The following is an 18,906-nucleotide window of genomic DNA, read 5'->3' on the forward strand; positions in this document are numbered from 1 at the left end:
GGAGTCATCCATGACTACTCCCTCTCCATTAAACTGCACATTCAGTACTATTTGCAGTCTACCATTTCCATCTCCTGCCATCCCCAGGATTAGACTCTTTCTCATCCTGGATGCTACCCTCATCATCTCCAGATTAGACTACTGTAACCTTCTCCTATCTGGCTTCTCTGACTTCTGTCGCTCTCCACTCCAATCCATCCTCAATGCTGCTGCCCAGCTCATCTTCCTCTCCAAATGTACTACATATGCTTCCTCTGTCCTACAAACCCTACACTGGCTCTTGTTCCGCTTCAGAATCCAATTTAAGCTTCTCACATTTACAAAGAACTCACCCATTCCTCCCCCATTTACAGTACATCTCTGACCTCATTTCCTCTCACCAGAGGTGTAGCCAGAACTTTGTGGGCCCATAGCAACATTTTGAAGGGTCCCACATCCTAATGCTTCTAGAGAGACACTTTTCTGCAGCAGTTGTTAGTTTTATGCCCTATAATAGTGCCCTAGTTCATTTTCTGAACCATAGTAGAGCCTTATTTAATGTTATGCCCCAGCGTAGTGCCATAGTTTCTTTTATGAATCGCAGTAGTGCTCAAGTTCACCCTATGTCACATTTCAGAGCTGCCAGTACACATTATGCCACACAGTACCCCCAATTCACATTATAACATACAGTGCTCCCCGTTCATATTGTGCCTCATTATAGTGCCACAGGTTCATATTATATAACATTAAAATGCCCTCCAGTTCATTTTATACCACACTACAATGAGCAGGTCCAGGGGCTTACCTAGATATATTGCAGGCCCCAAGAAAAAAGTTTGAAAGGACCCCTACGTACCACCCAATGTCGAAAAATGTATAGAACACATGTAACTTTGACAGGGAAGGTGGGCCCCTCCCAGCTGTGGGCCCCATAGCAGCTGCACTGCCTGCACCTATGGTAGCTATGCCCTTGCCCTTCACACTAGAATGCCAAGGTAGGAATGACAGCATAAAGAAGCCATTCATCCCAGTTCTCATTCATTAGTGGCTAAAGTGAATCAACAGTAGATTGTGTGAACAGTCTTTAGGCTGGCAATTATTTTGCAGTGACATTTTTGTTGACACGGTTCCTTCCACTGAAAGATTGCATTGTACAGTACAATGAGCACATAAAAAAATGGAGCAAGATATTAGTTTGTTTGCTTGGTTATACCTCAACATTTACAGGGCTTGTGCACTTTTCAGTAAGAGTCCATTGCATACAGCACTTTTTGTCAATTGAAGCCAAGAGCTATCCCAGGCTACAGCACTTGGGCCTGGCAAACCCATGTTATAATAGATAATTTTCCTATTAAGAAATATAATGGACTTTGGATTTAACCTGGCACAATGAAAATTGCATAACTCAGAAAAGTCCTGACTTTTGGTGGGCAAAAGGTGTGCGGCCTATTAGTCTGGTGGGAGTACTTGTAAAATTGGAGTCATGTGGAATTTTTTTTTTATGATTAGGATTAATCCTTTTTTGTTACAATTTGGTAACTTTAGTATATGTGCTTACACTGGTGCCTCTAAACTGGGTGATTTAGTTCATTTAGATAAAAAAAATTTTTTCAATTTTAGATTAGTATTTTTTGTGAATAATCTAGGTAATATACTGTATATGCTACTTTAAAGAAACAAATTGCTTCTTAGTGATAGATGCAGCAAAAATAGCTTGGCCCACCCAGATGACACAAAGCCTGTTCTGAAAAGGAGACCATTAATGAGAATAGCGCCCTCTTCCTCCCCATAGCTGCATCTTTGCCCCTCCTAGTAGTGCAAGTATGAAATAAAAATTATTGTCCCAGTATAAAGAAAATGTCTGCTAACTGAAAGCTGGAATTCCCTAGCACATTGTTTCAACACCAAACACAAAAATTTCCCACAATACCACTTGTGATTGGCTGGTGATGGAGAAATCACGGCTTTCATCATTTTGATTCGGTATTTCATAGTGAGTGGGAGGATTGCTTTTTCTGTGGATGACCAGTTGTGTTACAGCTTTTGCATGTTGTTGTGCACTCACATTACATTTTTAGATCATTGAATAATTATGAAGAATTGCTACAGTGTTTTTTTTCCTAAATACATTTTTCTAATTCACAAACACTGTTGCAGCCCAAGTTCCACCACCACCTCCCTCCACAGCCTAACATATCCAGAAATAGCTATTGCTGGTCACCCATGCAGCTGACAAGATGCTGTTTTCTGTAAATGCAGCCATGTGTCTCTGAGGAGTAGAAGTAAATAGCCGGCAGAATGGACAGGAAACTCAACAGGTGGGTATAGGTATTATAATAAATAGTTACCGGGTCCCTACTTTCATAAGCAATCACAGTACCACCGTCCAGGTCCTTACACTTGATCTATAAGCATCTCCCAGCCAACTGAAGTTGTAATGCTAATGCATCCACTTAGCTTCATTGATAACACTGAAACTCACAGTAAATGCTTACAGGTGCACACATTAGTACAAATCAAGCGATGCCGAATAGATTAACAAGAACACATGACAGAAAGAATCCATGAAGAGTAAGCATCCGGTATAAAAAATAAAATAACTTTATCTACAGTCACGTAATATATTTACCCTCTAGGGATACAGCTGCAAAAATAATTTTAAGGTAATTATCTGGGAAAAACCAAGGAATATCTGTTTTGAATAACACTAAATCTGCAATTGAACAAGAATTCATTAGAAGTCTATATACATTGTGTTTCACACTCAGGAGGGTAATTATTAATCTGACATTCATAATGTCGTCAGTGTAATGTCGATCAGAGTATACCGATACGGTACTTACTGTGGTTAAAGCATTGTAACCAATTCGGCACAAAAGTTATTAATGTGATGCTTTATCAGCATGTTAAATGTTATAGTGCAGCCAGGTTATAAAACATTAAGCAACGTGTCGGCATGCTATTATCCACATTACATTGCAAATATCAAACATCATACCAATCCCTCACACTTTACCTTGTGCTCACTAAAGTTTTCTTCCCCACAGAAGGACTTGAATCATATGGGTACTTAGGAGGCCCTGGCAATCATGACTTAACTGTCTAGGGCACAAAGCGTGCTAAGGTAAGGGCCCCATACACTAGGATAATGCCCAATTTCATCCGATTTCGGGCATTCGGCCAGATATATCGGATGAAATCGGGCATTTTGGAGGTGTTTCCGATCCGATGCGCGTTCCCATGAGCATCGGATCCTCCAGATTGAATGTGCTGCACATTCAATCATGTCCGACCCCGCAGGCATGGCTGGGATCGCCCAAGATACACTGTATGCAAAAGGACAGCATACGATGTATCTTGGGCGAACCTGCCACCCCTTCCCCCCCGGGAGGCTGCCGGGGTGATCGCCTGCGACATGTCAGACAGAGTATATGGGGCCCTTTACACATTTATGGGAAAGTGCAGTTCGACCAATGTATAATAAATATTCCACCATATAAGTACTTTCATGGAAGTGAGTCAGCAATATAAAAGCAGAACAGGGTTAGATTTTAGGAGGGAAATGGAAAACTTTAATTGAATGAAGGGGCTGGCCTCTAAATAAGTAGGAAGGAAAGTTTTCCTGTTTCCACCGTCTGCTTTTCCAGGCAGACCCCGAGTCTAGGCTTAGATTGGAGACAAGTAACTAAGGAGGCAATTACTATTTCACACAGGGCCAGATGGTGTTGGATAACTTTTTTCCTTCAAAAATGAAATGATCTTTTAAAACTGTATTTTGTGTTTATTTAGGTTGTCAGTTTTATTTGAAGATGTGAAACAAAGAGTGTCAACTTTAGAAGAAATCAGGAAGGGGCAAACACTTTTTCACACCACTGTATACTAACACTCACCTGTCAGGTGGCATATATTTCTTGCTGGTGCTTGAAGCCTGGTGTAATACGTACAACGAAAAGGCAACAATCTGCAGAATCGTATACTAAGCCCCAGTTGTGTCTGGCCTCTCCTATTGTATATACAGTAACTGACTGCTACTGTATATAATATGAAGGCAGGGCTATTTCTCTGCATTACTAAATTGATATTTGCATTTGAACAGCAGCAGCAGCTAAGAATTTCCCATTTCATTTTCAAAGAGGAAAACAGTGGACATTTGTAATTAGTAGAATTTAATTTGTACTTTTATTGTATTTTTGTTTAATTGTATTGTACATGGTAAATGCGAACAACATTTATTAATAACACTTCATTACAATATGCATTGAGTAATGACTTTAGCATTTCTATTAACACTGCCAAGCCACATCTCTACGCTTCTGTTACTCATGGTGTAAACCAGGCACATAAGTTGCTCTTGCAGAACTGAGGGCCCAGTATATACACAGATTTTGTAAGGGTGTTTTTAACATCATGTATCTAACTCTATACTGTATAAGACCTTGCGAGTCCCAAGTGCTCCGTTTTCTAAAGAGGAAACCTAAAGTGGTTGGTGCAATGAAAACTCCCAAATATCAGTGTTACCAATATAACATACTAGCGTGCAGACACTGTTTCCCAAATCGGATGATGAAAATGGATGGGTGGAAACTAGACTTTTGCTACAAACTTTCTGTGCTTTTTTAGAGTATTTAATATTTTCGATTATGATCCCTGTATATTTTTCAGTCGGCCAAGCAAAGCAAAAAAGCGCACAACTGGGTTAAACAACGTTGCACTGCAGGTGGGGCAGACATAACATGTGCAGAGAGAGTTAGATTTGGGTGGGGTGTGTTCAAACTGGAATCTAAATTGCAGTGTAAAAATAAAGCAGCCAGTATTTACCCTGCACAGAATATGAGCCACCCAAATTTAACTCACTCTGCACATGTAACATCTGTCCCACCTGCAGTGCAACATGGTTTTGCCCTTTATACCCATTTCACATCTCCAATGCCGGATCCCACCCAGGAATTGGAAATGCGTCCTTCCTGGGTAGGATCCGGCATTGGAGCCTAAGCACTAGCTTCCTGACCCAGAAATTTTCCGGGTCGGTTGCCATAGCAGCGGGGGGTGGAGTCGGCGCTGGTAGATGAGCTCATGTAATCCCCATGTAGTCAACGGGTCCCGGGTCGCAGCGACACGGGAACCCATTTACAGTGCCACTGACCTGCTATTCAACTCAGGAATAACCCTTCTTATTACCCAGGTTGAATTACCAGGTCAGGCGGCCCGGGAATTCGGACATGGCCCTTTCACATCGCACACCAGTGACGTGCGGTGAGGTAAATGGCTGGGGAGGCACTGGCTAAACTGAGCAGCAGCACATGTATATAAACAGCGATGGGGAAGTTATTTTCCGTTACAGCCAGAGGTTTCCTAGAAGCTATGACAGGAGGTGTTATACTAGGGGCCTTATTCAGCATTGTTGCAGTTTTGCTAAAATAGCAATACTGCAACTGCTATCACTTCAATGCTGGGGGCCACCCAGCACAGGTCAAGGTCACCCAACATGCTAATGGCGGGCACCGATGTGATCGCAACTCAATTGTGAAGAATGCAACTCTGAATACGTGAAGCCACCCTGCCTCCACATGGCTGCAAATGCTCTACGAGCTGAACTTGCAGCAGCTCCCAAACCCTCTGCCCTTCCCCCGGAATCAGTGCCTGGCTTGTGCAGGAGCTATAAAAAAAAAAAACATGTGCGATAAATATAAAACCATGACAGAATGACAGCACTATTTGTGGAATTAATGGGGCATTAATAGTAATGTTTAATTTTTATGACTCTTTTAGGGTCTTGGCAATTAAAAAAAAAAGGCCATCATCCTAAAGTATTATATTATATACTCGAGTATAAGTCGACCCGAATATAAGCCGAGGCACCTAATTTTACCCCAAAAGCCTGGGAAAACTTATTGACTCGAGTATAAGCCTAGGGTGGGAAATGCAGCTCTAGCCGTACACCGCCCTCAGTGCCAGATATGCCCTCATACTGCCAGATATGCCCCCACAGTGCCAGATGTGCCCCACAGTGCCAGATGTGCCCCACAGTGCTAGATATGCCCCACAGTGCCAGATATGCCCCACAGTGCCAGATATGCCCCACAGTGCTAGATGTGCCAGATATGCCCCACAGTGCCAGATGTGCCCCACAGTGCCAGATGTGCCCCACAGTGCCAGATACTTACCCTCCGTCGCTCCCGCGCTGTCTTCTGAAGGAGGGACACGGAGAGCGCAGTGCGCGGCTCTCCTGTGTCCCTCCTGCGTCTCCGGCGTGTGTTAAAGGAAGTGCCGGTTCGTGCACTTCCTTTAACACACACACCGCCGGAGATGCAGGAGGGACACAGGAGAGCCGCGCGCTGCGCTCTCCGTGTCCCTCCTAACGCTGACTCGATTATAAGCCGAGGTGGCTTTTTCAGCACAAAAAAAGTGCTGAAAAAGTCGGCTTATAATCGAGTATATACAGTAATCTACATCTACTATTGTTTCATTTATTGCACCTTCTGTACAGTTTGTTCACATGTCCCTGCACTTACTGTACTTGCAGCAGTAGATGGATATATTACTATCACCCACTTCAATGTAAAGAGACACAGTACCATTGTACCCCAGGGAAATGGATACCTAGCAACAGTGCCGTAACTAGACATTTTAGCGGTGTGTGCAAGAAATGGCATCGGAGACCCCCACCCCTCTATGCAAAACAGGGGCAGTGCGCGCCGCAGGCGCGCGCCAAAAATATAGGGGCGTGGCCACAAAATAATACCAATTCATATAACGGTGCACAGTAGTCTCCATTATTCAAATTACGCCGCACAGTAGTACCACTACACCAGGTAGAGCCCCTTTTACACATTACGACAGACAGATTCCCCTTTTTACACATTACGGCAGACAGCGTCTCCTTTTTACACATTACGGCAGACAGCGTCCCCTTTTTTTTCCCACACATTACGGCAGACAGCGTACCTTTTTTTTTTTTTACACATTACGGCAGACAGCGTCCCCTTTTTACACATTACGGCAGACAGCGTCCCCTTTTTTACACATAACGGCAGACAGCGTCCCCTTTTTACACATAACGGCAGACAGCGTCCCATTTTTACACATAACGGCAGACAGCGTCCCCCTTTTTACACATAACGGCAGACAGCGTCCCCTTTTTACACAACGGCAGACAGCGTCCCCCTTTTTACACATAACGGCAGACAGCGTCCCCCTTTTTACACATAACGGCAGACAGCGTCCCCCTTTTTACACATAACGGCAGACAGCGTCCCCCTTTTTACACATAACGGCAGACAGCGTCCCCCTTTTTACACATTACGGCAGACAGCATCCCCTTTTTATACATTAAGGCAGCCGGTCCCCCTTTTTTACACATTACGACAGACAGCGTCCCCTTTTTATACATTAAGGCAGCCGGTCCCCCTTTTTACACATTGTGGCAGACAGACAGGATAGATAGATAGGTGCAGGATTGTGGAGAGAGTGAACAGCTCTTTTGAATGATTATGCTGTCCGTTGGCTGCTGCTGTGTTGTGCATCAAACTAGGAAGTCGTGGGAGGAGGGCTGCAGTTCGTTCTAGCCCACCCCCTGCCGCTGTCCAATTATTGACAGGGGTGTGCCTTGATGTGAGCTAAAGGCACAGCCCCTGTCAATGAGGCAATTGTGGTGGTGCCGCATTCCACTAGTATTTCAATGGGCTTTTCCAGCCCGCGATTTGGACCCGCCCCCTGCCCGCCCCCTCTTCAGACACTTTATTATTGTCACTGGGAGGCAGCGCTCTCGCTGCCTCCCATAGAGATTTTGCTGCAGTGTCAGTTTAAAAATGATTAAAATAATACAAAGTAGTGTTTAGTATCTTCTTTGTATTATTGTAATCATTATGACAGGGGAGGCACTGCCTCCCCTGCCTCCACGTCCCTGTCGCACACTGACCCACGTCGACCCGGCAATGCCGGGTCGATACCGGGTTATTTTTGCGATATGAAAGGGGTATAAGTGTGCTTTTTTGCTTTGTTTGCGAACCTCAACCAGGCCCAATGTTCCTCCATTCTGGTCTGAGTGTCCATTTCCTGATGCAGTTAGAATGGAATAGAATGGAACACTAGGTTGTTCACACTGGACACTGTAATTGGCCTTGAGCAGTAATTCCAATCTAGTGGTATTTATATCAGCAGGTGAGTCACAATACTATAGTGGCTTGGAACTGCTTTTTGTAACCTAACTACTTAGATAATAGATCATAGTCCCATTAAAAAAAATACAAATAAATAGATCACTTCATTTCTGCCTTTATAGTCACAGAATACAAATCACCACAAACCGACAGTAGAAAACATTTAATTTATACAACATACATTTGTGGTATCAATCTTAACTTTTGTGAAGCAATAGACAAAGCAAAACACCGTCTGACTAGAAAAAGATCATAAGACGTATTTCACATATCCAATAAAAACATTGGAAAGAAATTCAGATTACATCTCAAATTCACAAGGAGAGATGATGTTGTGCAATGAGACATTCCTGCCACGTCTGTTAAGCAACAATTATGGATAAAGAGCCAGAATATCACCCAAGAGGGCAGCAGATGAAACAGAACCGGCCCTGCTACAGCGCATATCCAAATAAGCGGTCAGACTGGGCCTTGCTTTCCCCTCTGTGGCTTCCAAAGAGGGAGACGTCATTGTGTTTCTTCACAGTCGTACTTGAAATCCTGCAGTACTTCACTGATTGATTCCACGGTTTTAATTATCCTAAGAGAACGGATGGGAACTATAAATAATATACAGCTGGCTTACATTACTCACAATATATAAGTTTAGGTAGTGTTTATGAAACACCCAGAATAACAGCCGCGCTGCTTGTTTAGAACTGAGGCGCTTGCAAGGTGTTGTCGTAGTGATATACATCTGTCACACTAATAATGAAAATAACCATTATCACTCTTTGTTAATTTAACCATTTTAATGCAGGTGGCCACTTGTGAAAGTGGTTGCGCAGTGTAATCAACTGATGTGTGATGCCAACAGACCCAAAGATTCACAAATACCATATACAGTATAGTAGAATTTATGCAATTCTTCATAAATAAAATATAACTTACAGAGTGAACCTTTTCTACATATTCATTTACATTGATTTTCAGTCCTACACTGTAAGTTATGTTTTTTACATTGTAGTTTTATGTACACCACTACAAAACTTGCCTATGCTCTGCGAGACTGTATTTAGCAGTATCCTCAGATATACATGCTCACGCATATTTATTGAAAAGCATCCAAAACACTTTAGAAGGAGATACATATTAAAGTACATTTTATAGGTTTTCAAATTTACGTCCATCACTCTCACTTCTGGAAGATCAACAATAAATTCCACATTATATAAAACACATGCTATCATAGGCCATAACTAAAGGGTAAAAATGATAGCATATGAAAATCCCACAGAATAGAAATATATTATCATTATCCACAGGTCCCCTTATGCACAAGCCTTCAGGTACCATTTAAGATGCAGGAATGTATAGTTCTGTGACTCAATTACCTGTATATCTCTTGCCCTAAATTGTTTTATTGAACTAAAACAATGTGTATGTATAAATAAATAAAACTTTAGAAGAGAAGTGTACATATACATTCTATATAGTATAGATTCTAGAATTTGCTAAATCTTATACGGGCCATACATTAGAGCTGTGATTTTTCAGTGCCAATTTGATGATCAGCGACCAGTTGGGAAAATCAGGGAAATACAGCACGTTAAAAATCCCAGGATTTGCCGATCCGAATAATATTTGGTCAGAATCAAAAGAATTGGGGATTTCCAACATGTTGGATTTTCCCAGATTCCCCAACCATGACGCTGGCAGAGGCAATCCATCACAAATGTATAGGCCATTATTTGAGGAATAGTAGATTTTATTTTGTTGAGAGAGACTGGCTTCAGCAGATTCCAAAATTTGGCTTGATTTCAGGGGTTCGCCATAAACAAATGATTCACAAAAAGGCCCCAATTCACCAGAAATGTGCTGAATAAATAATGTCCACTTGAGAATGGGACCAATTCATGGGACAGAAATAAACCAATCAGCAAGCATTATAGAAGAGGGCTGTTCTTATTACAGCTCCTGAGACACACATTCTTCTTGGACTGTACTAGGATAAAATATGTGATTGTGTTTAACAGCAATACTGAATTGCAGTTAGTTTATTCATAAAAAACATAACAGCTGAAAGATGCCCATGCACAAGTTTCTGAGTTCTCTATCCTCAGGTGCATAAATGTCGACACAAAGATCTGGACAGAGCAAGTGCAGAAAACGTGCACAGGACACCTGTTTTGTTTTTTTTGTTTTTTTTACAGTCCTGCAGAAAAAATAAGATTTTAAACCTACCGGTAAATCTTTTTCTCCTAGTCCGTAGAGGATGCTGGGTACTCCGTAAGGACCATGGGGTATAGACGGCTCCGCAGGAGACATGGGCACTATAAAGAACTTTAGTTCTGGGTGTGCACTGGCTCCTCCCTCTATGCCCCTCCTCCAGACCTCAGAGAAACTGTGCCCAGAGGAGACGGACAGTACGAGGAAAGGATTTTTGTTAATCTAAGGGCAAGATTCATACCAACCCACACCATCCACACTGTATAACCTGGAATATACGCAACAAGTTAACAGTATGAACAAAACAGTATGTCCGCACTGGGACGGGCGCCCAGCATCCTCTACGGACTAGGAGAAAAAGATTTACCGGTAGGTTTAAAATCTTATTTTCTCTTACGTCCTAGAGGATGCTGGGGACTCCGTAAGGACCATGGGGATTATACCAAAGCTCCAAAACGGGCAGGAGAGTGCGGGTGACTCTGCAGCACCGATTGAGCAAACATGAGGTACTCATCAGCCAGGGTATCAAACTTGTAGAATTTTGCAAAAGTGTTTGAACCCGACCAAGTAGCCGCTCTGCAGAACTGTAAAGCCGAGACGCCTCGGGCAGCCGCCCAAGAAGAGCCCACCTTCCTAGTGGAATGGGCCTTTACCAAATCCAGCCGTAGAATGAGCCTGTTGAATCGTGTTACAGATCCAGCGAGCAATAGTCTGCTTAGAAGCAGGAGCGCCAACCTTGTTGGCTGCATACAGGACAAACAATGCCTCTGTTTTCCTAATCCGAGCTGTCCTGGCTACGTAAATTTTTAAGGCCCTGACTACATCAAGGGACTTGGAATCCTCCAAGTCCCCCATAGCCACAGGCACCACAATAGGTTGGTTCATATGAAATGATGACACCACCTTAGGCAAAAATTGAGGACGAGTCCTCAACTCAGCTCTATCCACATGGAGAATGAGATAGAGGCTCTTATGAGACAAGGCCGCCAATTCGGACACCCGCCTTGCAGACGCCAAGGCCAACAACATGACCACCTTCCAAGTGAGAATTTTTAATTCAACTGTTTGAAGAGGCTCAAACCAGTGAGATTTTAGGAACTGAAACACCACGTTAAGGTCCCATGGTGCCACTGGGGGCACAAAAGGAGGCTGGATGTGTAGCACTCCCTTTACAAAAGTCTGGACTTCTGGGAGAGAAGCCAATTCCTTCCGGAAGAATATAGATAGGGCCGAAATCTGTACCTTAATGGAGCCTAACTTTAGGCCCATATCCACTCCTGTCTGTAGAAAGTGGAGAAAACGGCCCAAGTGGAAATCTTCCGTAGGAGCATTCTTGGCTTCACACCAAGATTCATATTTCCTCCAAATACGGTGATAATGTTTCGCCGTCACCTCCTTCCTAGCCTTTATCAGAGTAGGGATGACTTCCTCCGGAATACCTTTCCCAGCTAGGATTCGGTGTTCAACCGCCATGCCGTCAAACGTAACCGCGGTAAGTCTTGGAACACGCAGGGCCCCTGCTGCAACAGGTCCTCCATGGAGAGGAAGAGGCCATGGATCTTCTGTGAGCATCTCCTGAAGATCTGAATACCAGGCCCTTCGAGGCCAATCTGGAACAATGAGTATTGTCTGCACTCTTTTTCGTCTTATGATTCTCAATATTTTTGAGATGAGAGGAAGAGGAGGGAACACATAGACCGACTGAAACAACCCATGGTGTCACCAGGGCGTCCACCGCTACTGCCTGAGGGTCCCTTGACCTGGCACAATACCTCCGAAGCTTCTTGTTGAGGCGTGACACCATCATGTCTATTTGAGGAAGTCCCCAAAGACTTATCTCTGCAAAAACTTCTTGATGAAGTCCCCACTCTCCTGGATGGAGATCGTGTCTGCTGAGGAAGTCCGCTTCCCAGTTGTCCACTCCCGGAATGAATACTGCTGACAGAGCGCTTACGTGATTTTCTGCCCAGCGCAGAATCCTGGTGGCTTCCGCCACTGCCACTCTGCTCCTTCTCCCGCCTTGGCGGTTTACATGAGCCACGGCTGTGACGCTGTCTGATTGAATCAGAACCGGTAGGTCGCGAAGAAGATTCTCCGCCTGTCGAAGGCCGTTGTATATGGCCCTTAATTCCAGTATGTTGATGTGTAGACAAGCCTCTTGGCTTGACCATAGTCCCTGAAAATTCCTTCCCTGTGTGACTGCTCCCCATCCTCGGAGGCTCGCGTCCGTGGTCACCAGAACCCAGTCTTGAATGCCGAACCTGCGACCCTCTAGAAGGTGAGCACTCTGCAGCCACCACAGGAGAGACACCCTGGCCCTGGGGGACAGGGTTATTTTCTGATGTATTTGAAGATGGGACCCAGGCCACTTGTCCAGAAGGTCCACTGAAAAGTCCTTGCATGAAACCTGCCGAAGGGGATGGCCTCGTAGGTCGCCACCATTTTCCCCAGTACTCGAGTGCATTTATGTACTGACACTCTCTTCGGTTTTAACAGGTCTCTGACCATGTTCTGGAGTTCCTGGGCTTTTTCCATTGGGAGAAAAACCCTCTTTTGTTCTGTGTCCAGAATCATGCCTAAGAACGACAGCCGAGTCGTAGGAACCAACTGTGACTTTGGTAGATTTAGAATCCAGCCATGCTGTTGCAGCACTCTCGGGGAGAGCGACACTCTTTTCTGCAACTGTTCCTTTGATCTTGCTTTTAATCAGAAGATCGTCCAAGTACGGGATAATTGTGACTCCTTGCCTGCGCAGGAGCACCATCATTTCCGCCATTATCTTGGTGAAAACCCTAGCGGCCGTGGAAAGCCCAAACGGCAACGTCTGAAACTGGTAATGACAGTCCTGTACAGCGAATCTCAGGTATTCCTGATGAGGAGGATATATGGGGACGTGAAGGTATGCATCCTTTATGTCTAGTGACACCATAAAATACCCCCCTTCCAGGCTGGAGATAACCGCCCGGAGCGATTCCATCTTGAACTTGAACCTTTTTAAGTACAGGTTTAGGGATTTTACATTTAGAATGGGTCTGACCGAGCCATCCGGTTTCGGGACCACAAACAGGGTTGAATCAGGGGAACCTTGGTAATCACTTGCTGTTGACACAGCTTTTGAATTGCCGCTAAAACTATCTCCCTCTCTGGGGGAGAAGCTGGTAAAGCCGATTTGAAAAATCAGCGAGGAGGCACCTCTCGAATTCCAGCTTGTAGCCTTGGGATACTATTTCCATCGCCCAAGGATCCACATCCGACTGAACCCAGACGTGGCTGAAAAGTCGAAGACGTGCCCCCACCGGCGCGGACTCCCTCAGTGGAGCCCCAGCGTCATGCGGTGGATTTAGTAGAGGCCGGGGAGGACTTCTGCTCCTGGGAACTAGCTGTAGCAGGCATTCTTTTCCCTCTACCCTTACCTCTGGCGAGGAAGGAAGAGCCCGACCTCTTCTGGACTTATGCGACCGAAAGGACTGCATTTGATACTGTGGTGTTTTCTTTTGCTGTGGGGGAATATAAGGCAAAAAGGTAGATTTACCCGCGGTAGCTGTGGAAACCAGGTCCGTGAGACCTTTCCCAAATAAAACCTCACCCTTGTAAGGCAAAACTTCCATATGCCTTTTTGAGTCGGCATCACCCGTCCATTGGCGGGTCCACAGTGCTCGCCTAGCAGAAAGTGCCATGGCGTTGGCTCTCGAACCTAGCAGCTCAACGTCTCTCTGAGCGTCTCTCATATATAAGACTGCGTGTTTAATGTGACCTAAGGTCAATAAAATGGTATCCCTATCTAGGGTATCAATATTAGCTGACAAGGTATCTGTCCAAGCTGCTACAGCGCTACAAACCCAAGCCGATGCTATTGCCGGTCTGAGTAAAGCACCTGTATGTGTATATATTGATTTTAAAGTCGTTTCCTGTCTGCGATCAGCAGGATCCTTGAGGGCTGCCGTGTCTGGAGACGGTAGCGCCACCTTCTTGGATAAGCGCGTTAAAGCCTTGTCCACCCTGGGCGAGGATTCCCACCGTACCCTGTCCTGTGCAGGGAAAGGATACGCCATAAGAATTCTTTTGGGAATCTGCAGTTTCTTGTCTGGAGATTCCCAAGCCTTTTCAAATAACGCATTCAGCTCATGAGATGGGGGAAAGGTTACCTCAGGTTTCTTTTCCTTAAACATGTGTACCCTCGTGTCAGGGACAGAGGGGTCATCTGTGATATGCAAAACATCTTTTATTGCAATAATCATATAATGAATGCTTTTGGCCACAACTTGGGTGTAACCTCGTATCATCGTAGTAACACTGGAGTCAGAATCCGTGTCGGTATCAGTGTCTGCTATTTGGGATAGGGGACATTTTTGAGACCCTGAAGGGCCCTGTGACACCGTCAAAGCCATTGATTGACTCCCTGTATTATCCCTGGACTCTGCTTTGTCTAATCTCTTATGTAACAAGGTCACATTTGCATTTAAAACATTCCACATGTCCAACCAGTCCGGTGTCGGCGTTGTCGACGGAGACACCACAATCATCTGCTCCACCTCCTCCTTAGATGAGCCTTCCGCTTCAGACATGCCGACACACGCGTACCGACACCCCCACACACACAGGGATATATTTATATGGAGACAGTTCCCCAATAAGGCCCTTTGGAGAGACAGAGAGAGAGTATGCCAGCACACACCCAGCGCCAACTGACACTGGAAACAAAATTCCCAGATAAACAGCGCTTTTATATAATTATATGTATATATCTATACACTCACTGCACCTTACAAGTGCCCCCCCCCCCTCTTTTTTGCCCTGTGTCACAGTGTACAGCAGGGGAGAGTCCGGGGAGCCAGCTTCTCTGCAGTGTGCTGTGGAGAAAATGGCGCTGGTTAGTGCTGTGGGATCAAGCTCCGCCCCCTCAGCGGCGCGCTTCAGTCCCGCTCAATTTTTTTAATACTGGCGGGGTATTATAATATATATATTGCCTCCTCAGCCTATATATGCCTGTTAGCCAGTCCTAGAGGTTTATTATTGCTGCCCAGGGTGCCCCCCCTGCGCCCTGCACCCATCCGTGCCTATAGTGTGTGCTGTGTGTGGGAGCAATGGCGCGCAGCGTTACCTCAGAGAAGATCTGAAGTCTTCTGCCGTCTTTGAAGTCTTCTTTCTTCTTATACTCACCCGGCTTCTATCTTCCGGCTCTGTGAGGAGGACGGTGGCGCGGTTCCGGGACAAACGGCGAGGGTGAGACCTGCGTTCCGACCCTCTGGAGCTAATGGTGTCCAGTAGTCTAAGAAGCAGAGCCTATAATTTAAGTAGGTCTGCTTCTCTCTCCTCAGTCCCACGGTGCAGGGAGCCTGTTGCCAGCAGTGCTCCCTGAAAATAAAAAAAACCTAACAAAATTATTTTTCAGAGAAACTCAGGAGAGCTCCCCTGTAGTGCACCCAGTCTCCTCTGGGCACAGGATCTAACTGAGGTCTGGAGGAGGGGCATAGATGGAGGAGCCAGTGCACACCCATTCTAAAGTTCTTTATAGTGCCCATGTCTCCTGCGGAGCCCGTCTATACCCCATGGTCCTTACAGAGTCCCCCAGCATCCTCTAGGACATAAGAGAAATGCTGATTAGTTTTGTTGATCAAGATGATTAACATGGGATAAAAGGTGTACATTTTAAGGGGATGCGGTCAAGATCCCGCCGGATGGAATCCCGGCAGTCGAAATACCGACACCGGGATCCCGACTGGCACAATCCCGACATATTCTCTCTCTGTGGGTGTCCCCGACACCCACAGAAGGAGAATAAATTAGTGTGCCGAGCGTAGCGAGGCACCGTGCCCGCAGCTTGGCGAGCGCAGTGAGCCCGCAAGGGACTGCGTTGCACTCGCCCCCCCCGTCGGGATTGTGCCAGTCGGGATCCCGGTGTCGGTATTCCGACCGCCGGGATCCCGTATCCCATTTTAAGGACTCTTCTTGCTTTGGTTAAACATTCTTTCACTCCACAAAAACACCTGAATATTTAAAACTGGTGAGGTGAGACATAATTTGTTGGTGAACACTAGTGAACTGCAGTGAAAGAAGTTAATACCAATATATTCGTATAAAAAAAAAAAAAAATCAGATGACTTTTTATGCTCGACTTTCATAACAGATAAAATTAGTCCTAAAAATAGTACAGCGCTCGACAGACAAATTGTCTTTTTTCAACCTCAGAAACTGTGTAACTATGTGTAACTTCTTCTTCTGTAATAGATGGACAGATGATGAGCCAGGGCATAAACCTCTCATAGATTTCCTAGTAGGGTCCTTTTTTTATTTTTTTTATTTTTTATAAACGTTTAGTTCCTAAGTAGTGACAAGCAGAGATGTACATACGGAAATTATCCATGTCTGTGAATCCATTTCCGCATACAAAGAACTTTGTGATGGCTTCCTAGAATTTGCCTGCAGAATCCGTCAACTGCTCTGCATTTTGGAAACTATTGTGTTCACTGGTGTTTCACCCTCTTTTGTTATGTTGCATTTAAATATTATTGACCTATTGCTTAAGTCTCCTATCCGTTTCATTACATACAATTGCTCACTTCCTTCAGAGAAGCAGGAGTCATTATTTTACCCCAGCATATTTATTTGGTTTATACATACTGTACATAAAGCTCTGGATGAGTAGAAAACTACAGTCCCTAAAGTAAGATCCAAGGTGTCCAGTTAAAACAGCATGCTACCAGGTAGGTTTTAAATGGTTTTGATAGATATACCGGAGTTCTCTTTTAAAGACCACTAATGTTTATGTAACAGGCCCTAGTGCAGTGATGGCTAACCTTGACACTCCAGCTGTTGAACTACACATCCCAGCATGCCCTGCATCAGTTTTAGCATGGCCAAATAACAAAACTGTAGCAGGGCATGCTGGGATATGTAGTTCAACAACAGCTGGAGTGTCAAGGTTAGCCATCACTGCCCTAGTGCGGCATTGTCCAAGCTATTGTTATCAGCAATGCTACATGGAGGGTTCTTAATAGGCCAACAAGGAACCATTTATATATTTTTTTCACTTGCTCTCTTTGGTATTTGAGGTACTTTGGACATTTAGGGCTATATTCAATTGAAGTCAGATTCATTCCGACATGCATTTATCGGAATGGATCCGACCAGGGCTATTCAAATGGCCATGTCAATTCGACTTTTAAAAAAGTTGAGTTGAGATGAGGGAGCTGAGAGGAGGAGACGGGGAAGAGGGGGGGGGGACAGGGGAAAACAGCGCTACAGCAGCGTTGTAGGAGGATGTGGCACCGCCGCCAGACCTCATGGCAGCGTCCACCTGGCTCCAGCGAGCGAGACCTCGCATGCTGGAGCCGGGTGGACACTGCCTTGAGCGGTGGCTGTGACACATCCTCCTGCATATGCTGTGCTGTAGCCGCTGCTCTCCCCTGTCTTCTCCTCTCAAGCTCACTCATCTCAATCCGACTTTTTTTAAAGCCGGATTGAGATGGTCGGAAAGGGGGCCAAAACCTGTCTGATTTGGCCCCTTTTCCGACAGAAGCGCGCGGATCGGCAGTTATTCCGCCGTTCCACGTGCTTTATGACAAGTCGAATTCCCCGACTTGTCGGATAATTTTGGGGTATATTGAACAGGTCGGAATCTAAAAAAGTCGAAAATTGCCGTCTTTCCGACAGACGGCAGCTTTCAACTGCAATTGAATATACCCCTATATGGATGATAGCTTGGACTTTTAAAATCATGCATGATAAAGCCACTTACTTGTGTTTCAGGAGCTGCACCTCCTCTTTGTAGCATTCCTGACTGGGGTGGTCCTGTGCATTCTGTCTGGCCAATTGTAGTCTGGCGGTCTAACAAGAGGAAAACAGAGGTGTATAAATCAGTTTGAAACATGAAAGAAAAGACAAGATTAGCACATCTGTGTACAAAGGAAACAAAGCACAGAAAACTATTTACTGTATAGTGAAAGGAATCAAGACACAAACATGGCAAAACTGTACCAATTCTAACTTCTCTTTCTCCAGCTCCTGGATATTTTCTAGGTGCTCTGACAGATCTGATCGATCATAAAACTCCCGAAAGCGATCCTTCATCTGGATGAGCTCTTTGCTGATGCCATTGAAAGCCTGTGTGATCTCATGAACCAACTGACGGTACTGGATAAAGTCATAGTGTGGGCCCGATTTCAGATATGCTTGGTGCCCCCTGCAATGAAAGTAAGTTAACCTCTTCAATTTTATGTAAGAACAACATGTATAATTTCTGGAAGTTGCATTGGACGTTCTAGTTTTGATAAAAGTTGACAGAAAAAAAAAAAAAGACAGGCATAACCTATAGAAAATAAAAAGTTTATGGACACCAGCTCGAGATGAGTGAAATTGTAACGAAATGGTGTTCAAATAGTTTGCTACAACAGAGTAATATGCAACTGGGACAATTACAGATATAGCCATGCTCAGCTTGGCTGTGACTAGGTGCATCCGCAATCCATTTGCCATGGGGCATGAATGCAAACAGCTGCAGCCTGCTGCACCAGGTCACACCCGTGATTCGTACGGCAATGCGGTCACATCGCAGGCT

At 44.8% G+C, this 18,906-nt stretch overlaps 1 protein-coding gene across 2 annotated transcripts in view; it reads right to left on the minus strand.

The window, feature by feature from the left end:
• Positions 1–8,289: 8,289 nt before the first annotated feature.
• The window catches only part of REX1BD (required for excision 1-B domain containing), a 157,928-nt gene continuing 147,311 nt past the window's right edge, over positions 8,290–18,906 (minus strand). For both annotated transcript variants that reach the window (XM_063914726.1, XM_063914728.1), the window contains 3 exons: positions 18,327–18,531; positions 18,088–18,176; positions 8,290–8,721 (listed from right to left, as the gene is read on the minus strand). In XM_063914726.1, the coding sequence (XP_063770796.1) occupies positions 8,649–8,721; positions 18,088–18,176; positions 18,327–18,531 (367 nt within the window). In that variant the 3' untranslated portion in view covers positions 8,290–8,648. The remainder of the gene's footprint in view (positions 8,722–18,087; positions 18,177–18,326; positions 18,532–18,906) is intronic.

This window comes from Pseudophryne corroboree, chromosome 1 (assembly GCF_028390025.1).
Source record: "Pseudophryne corroboree isolate aPseCor3 chromosome 1, aPseCor3.hap2, whole genome shotgun sequence".
In the NCBI taxonomy this organism is placed as follows: Eukaryota; Metazoa; Chordata; class Amphibia; order Anura; family Myobatrachidae; genus Pseudophryne; species Pseudophryne corroboree.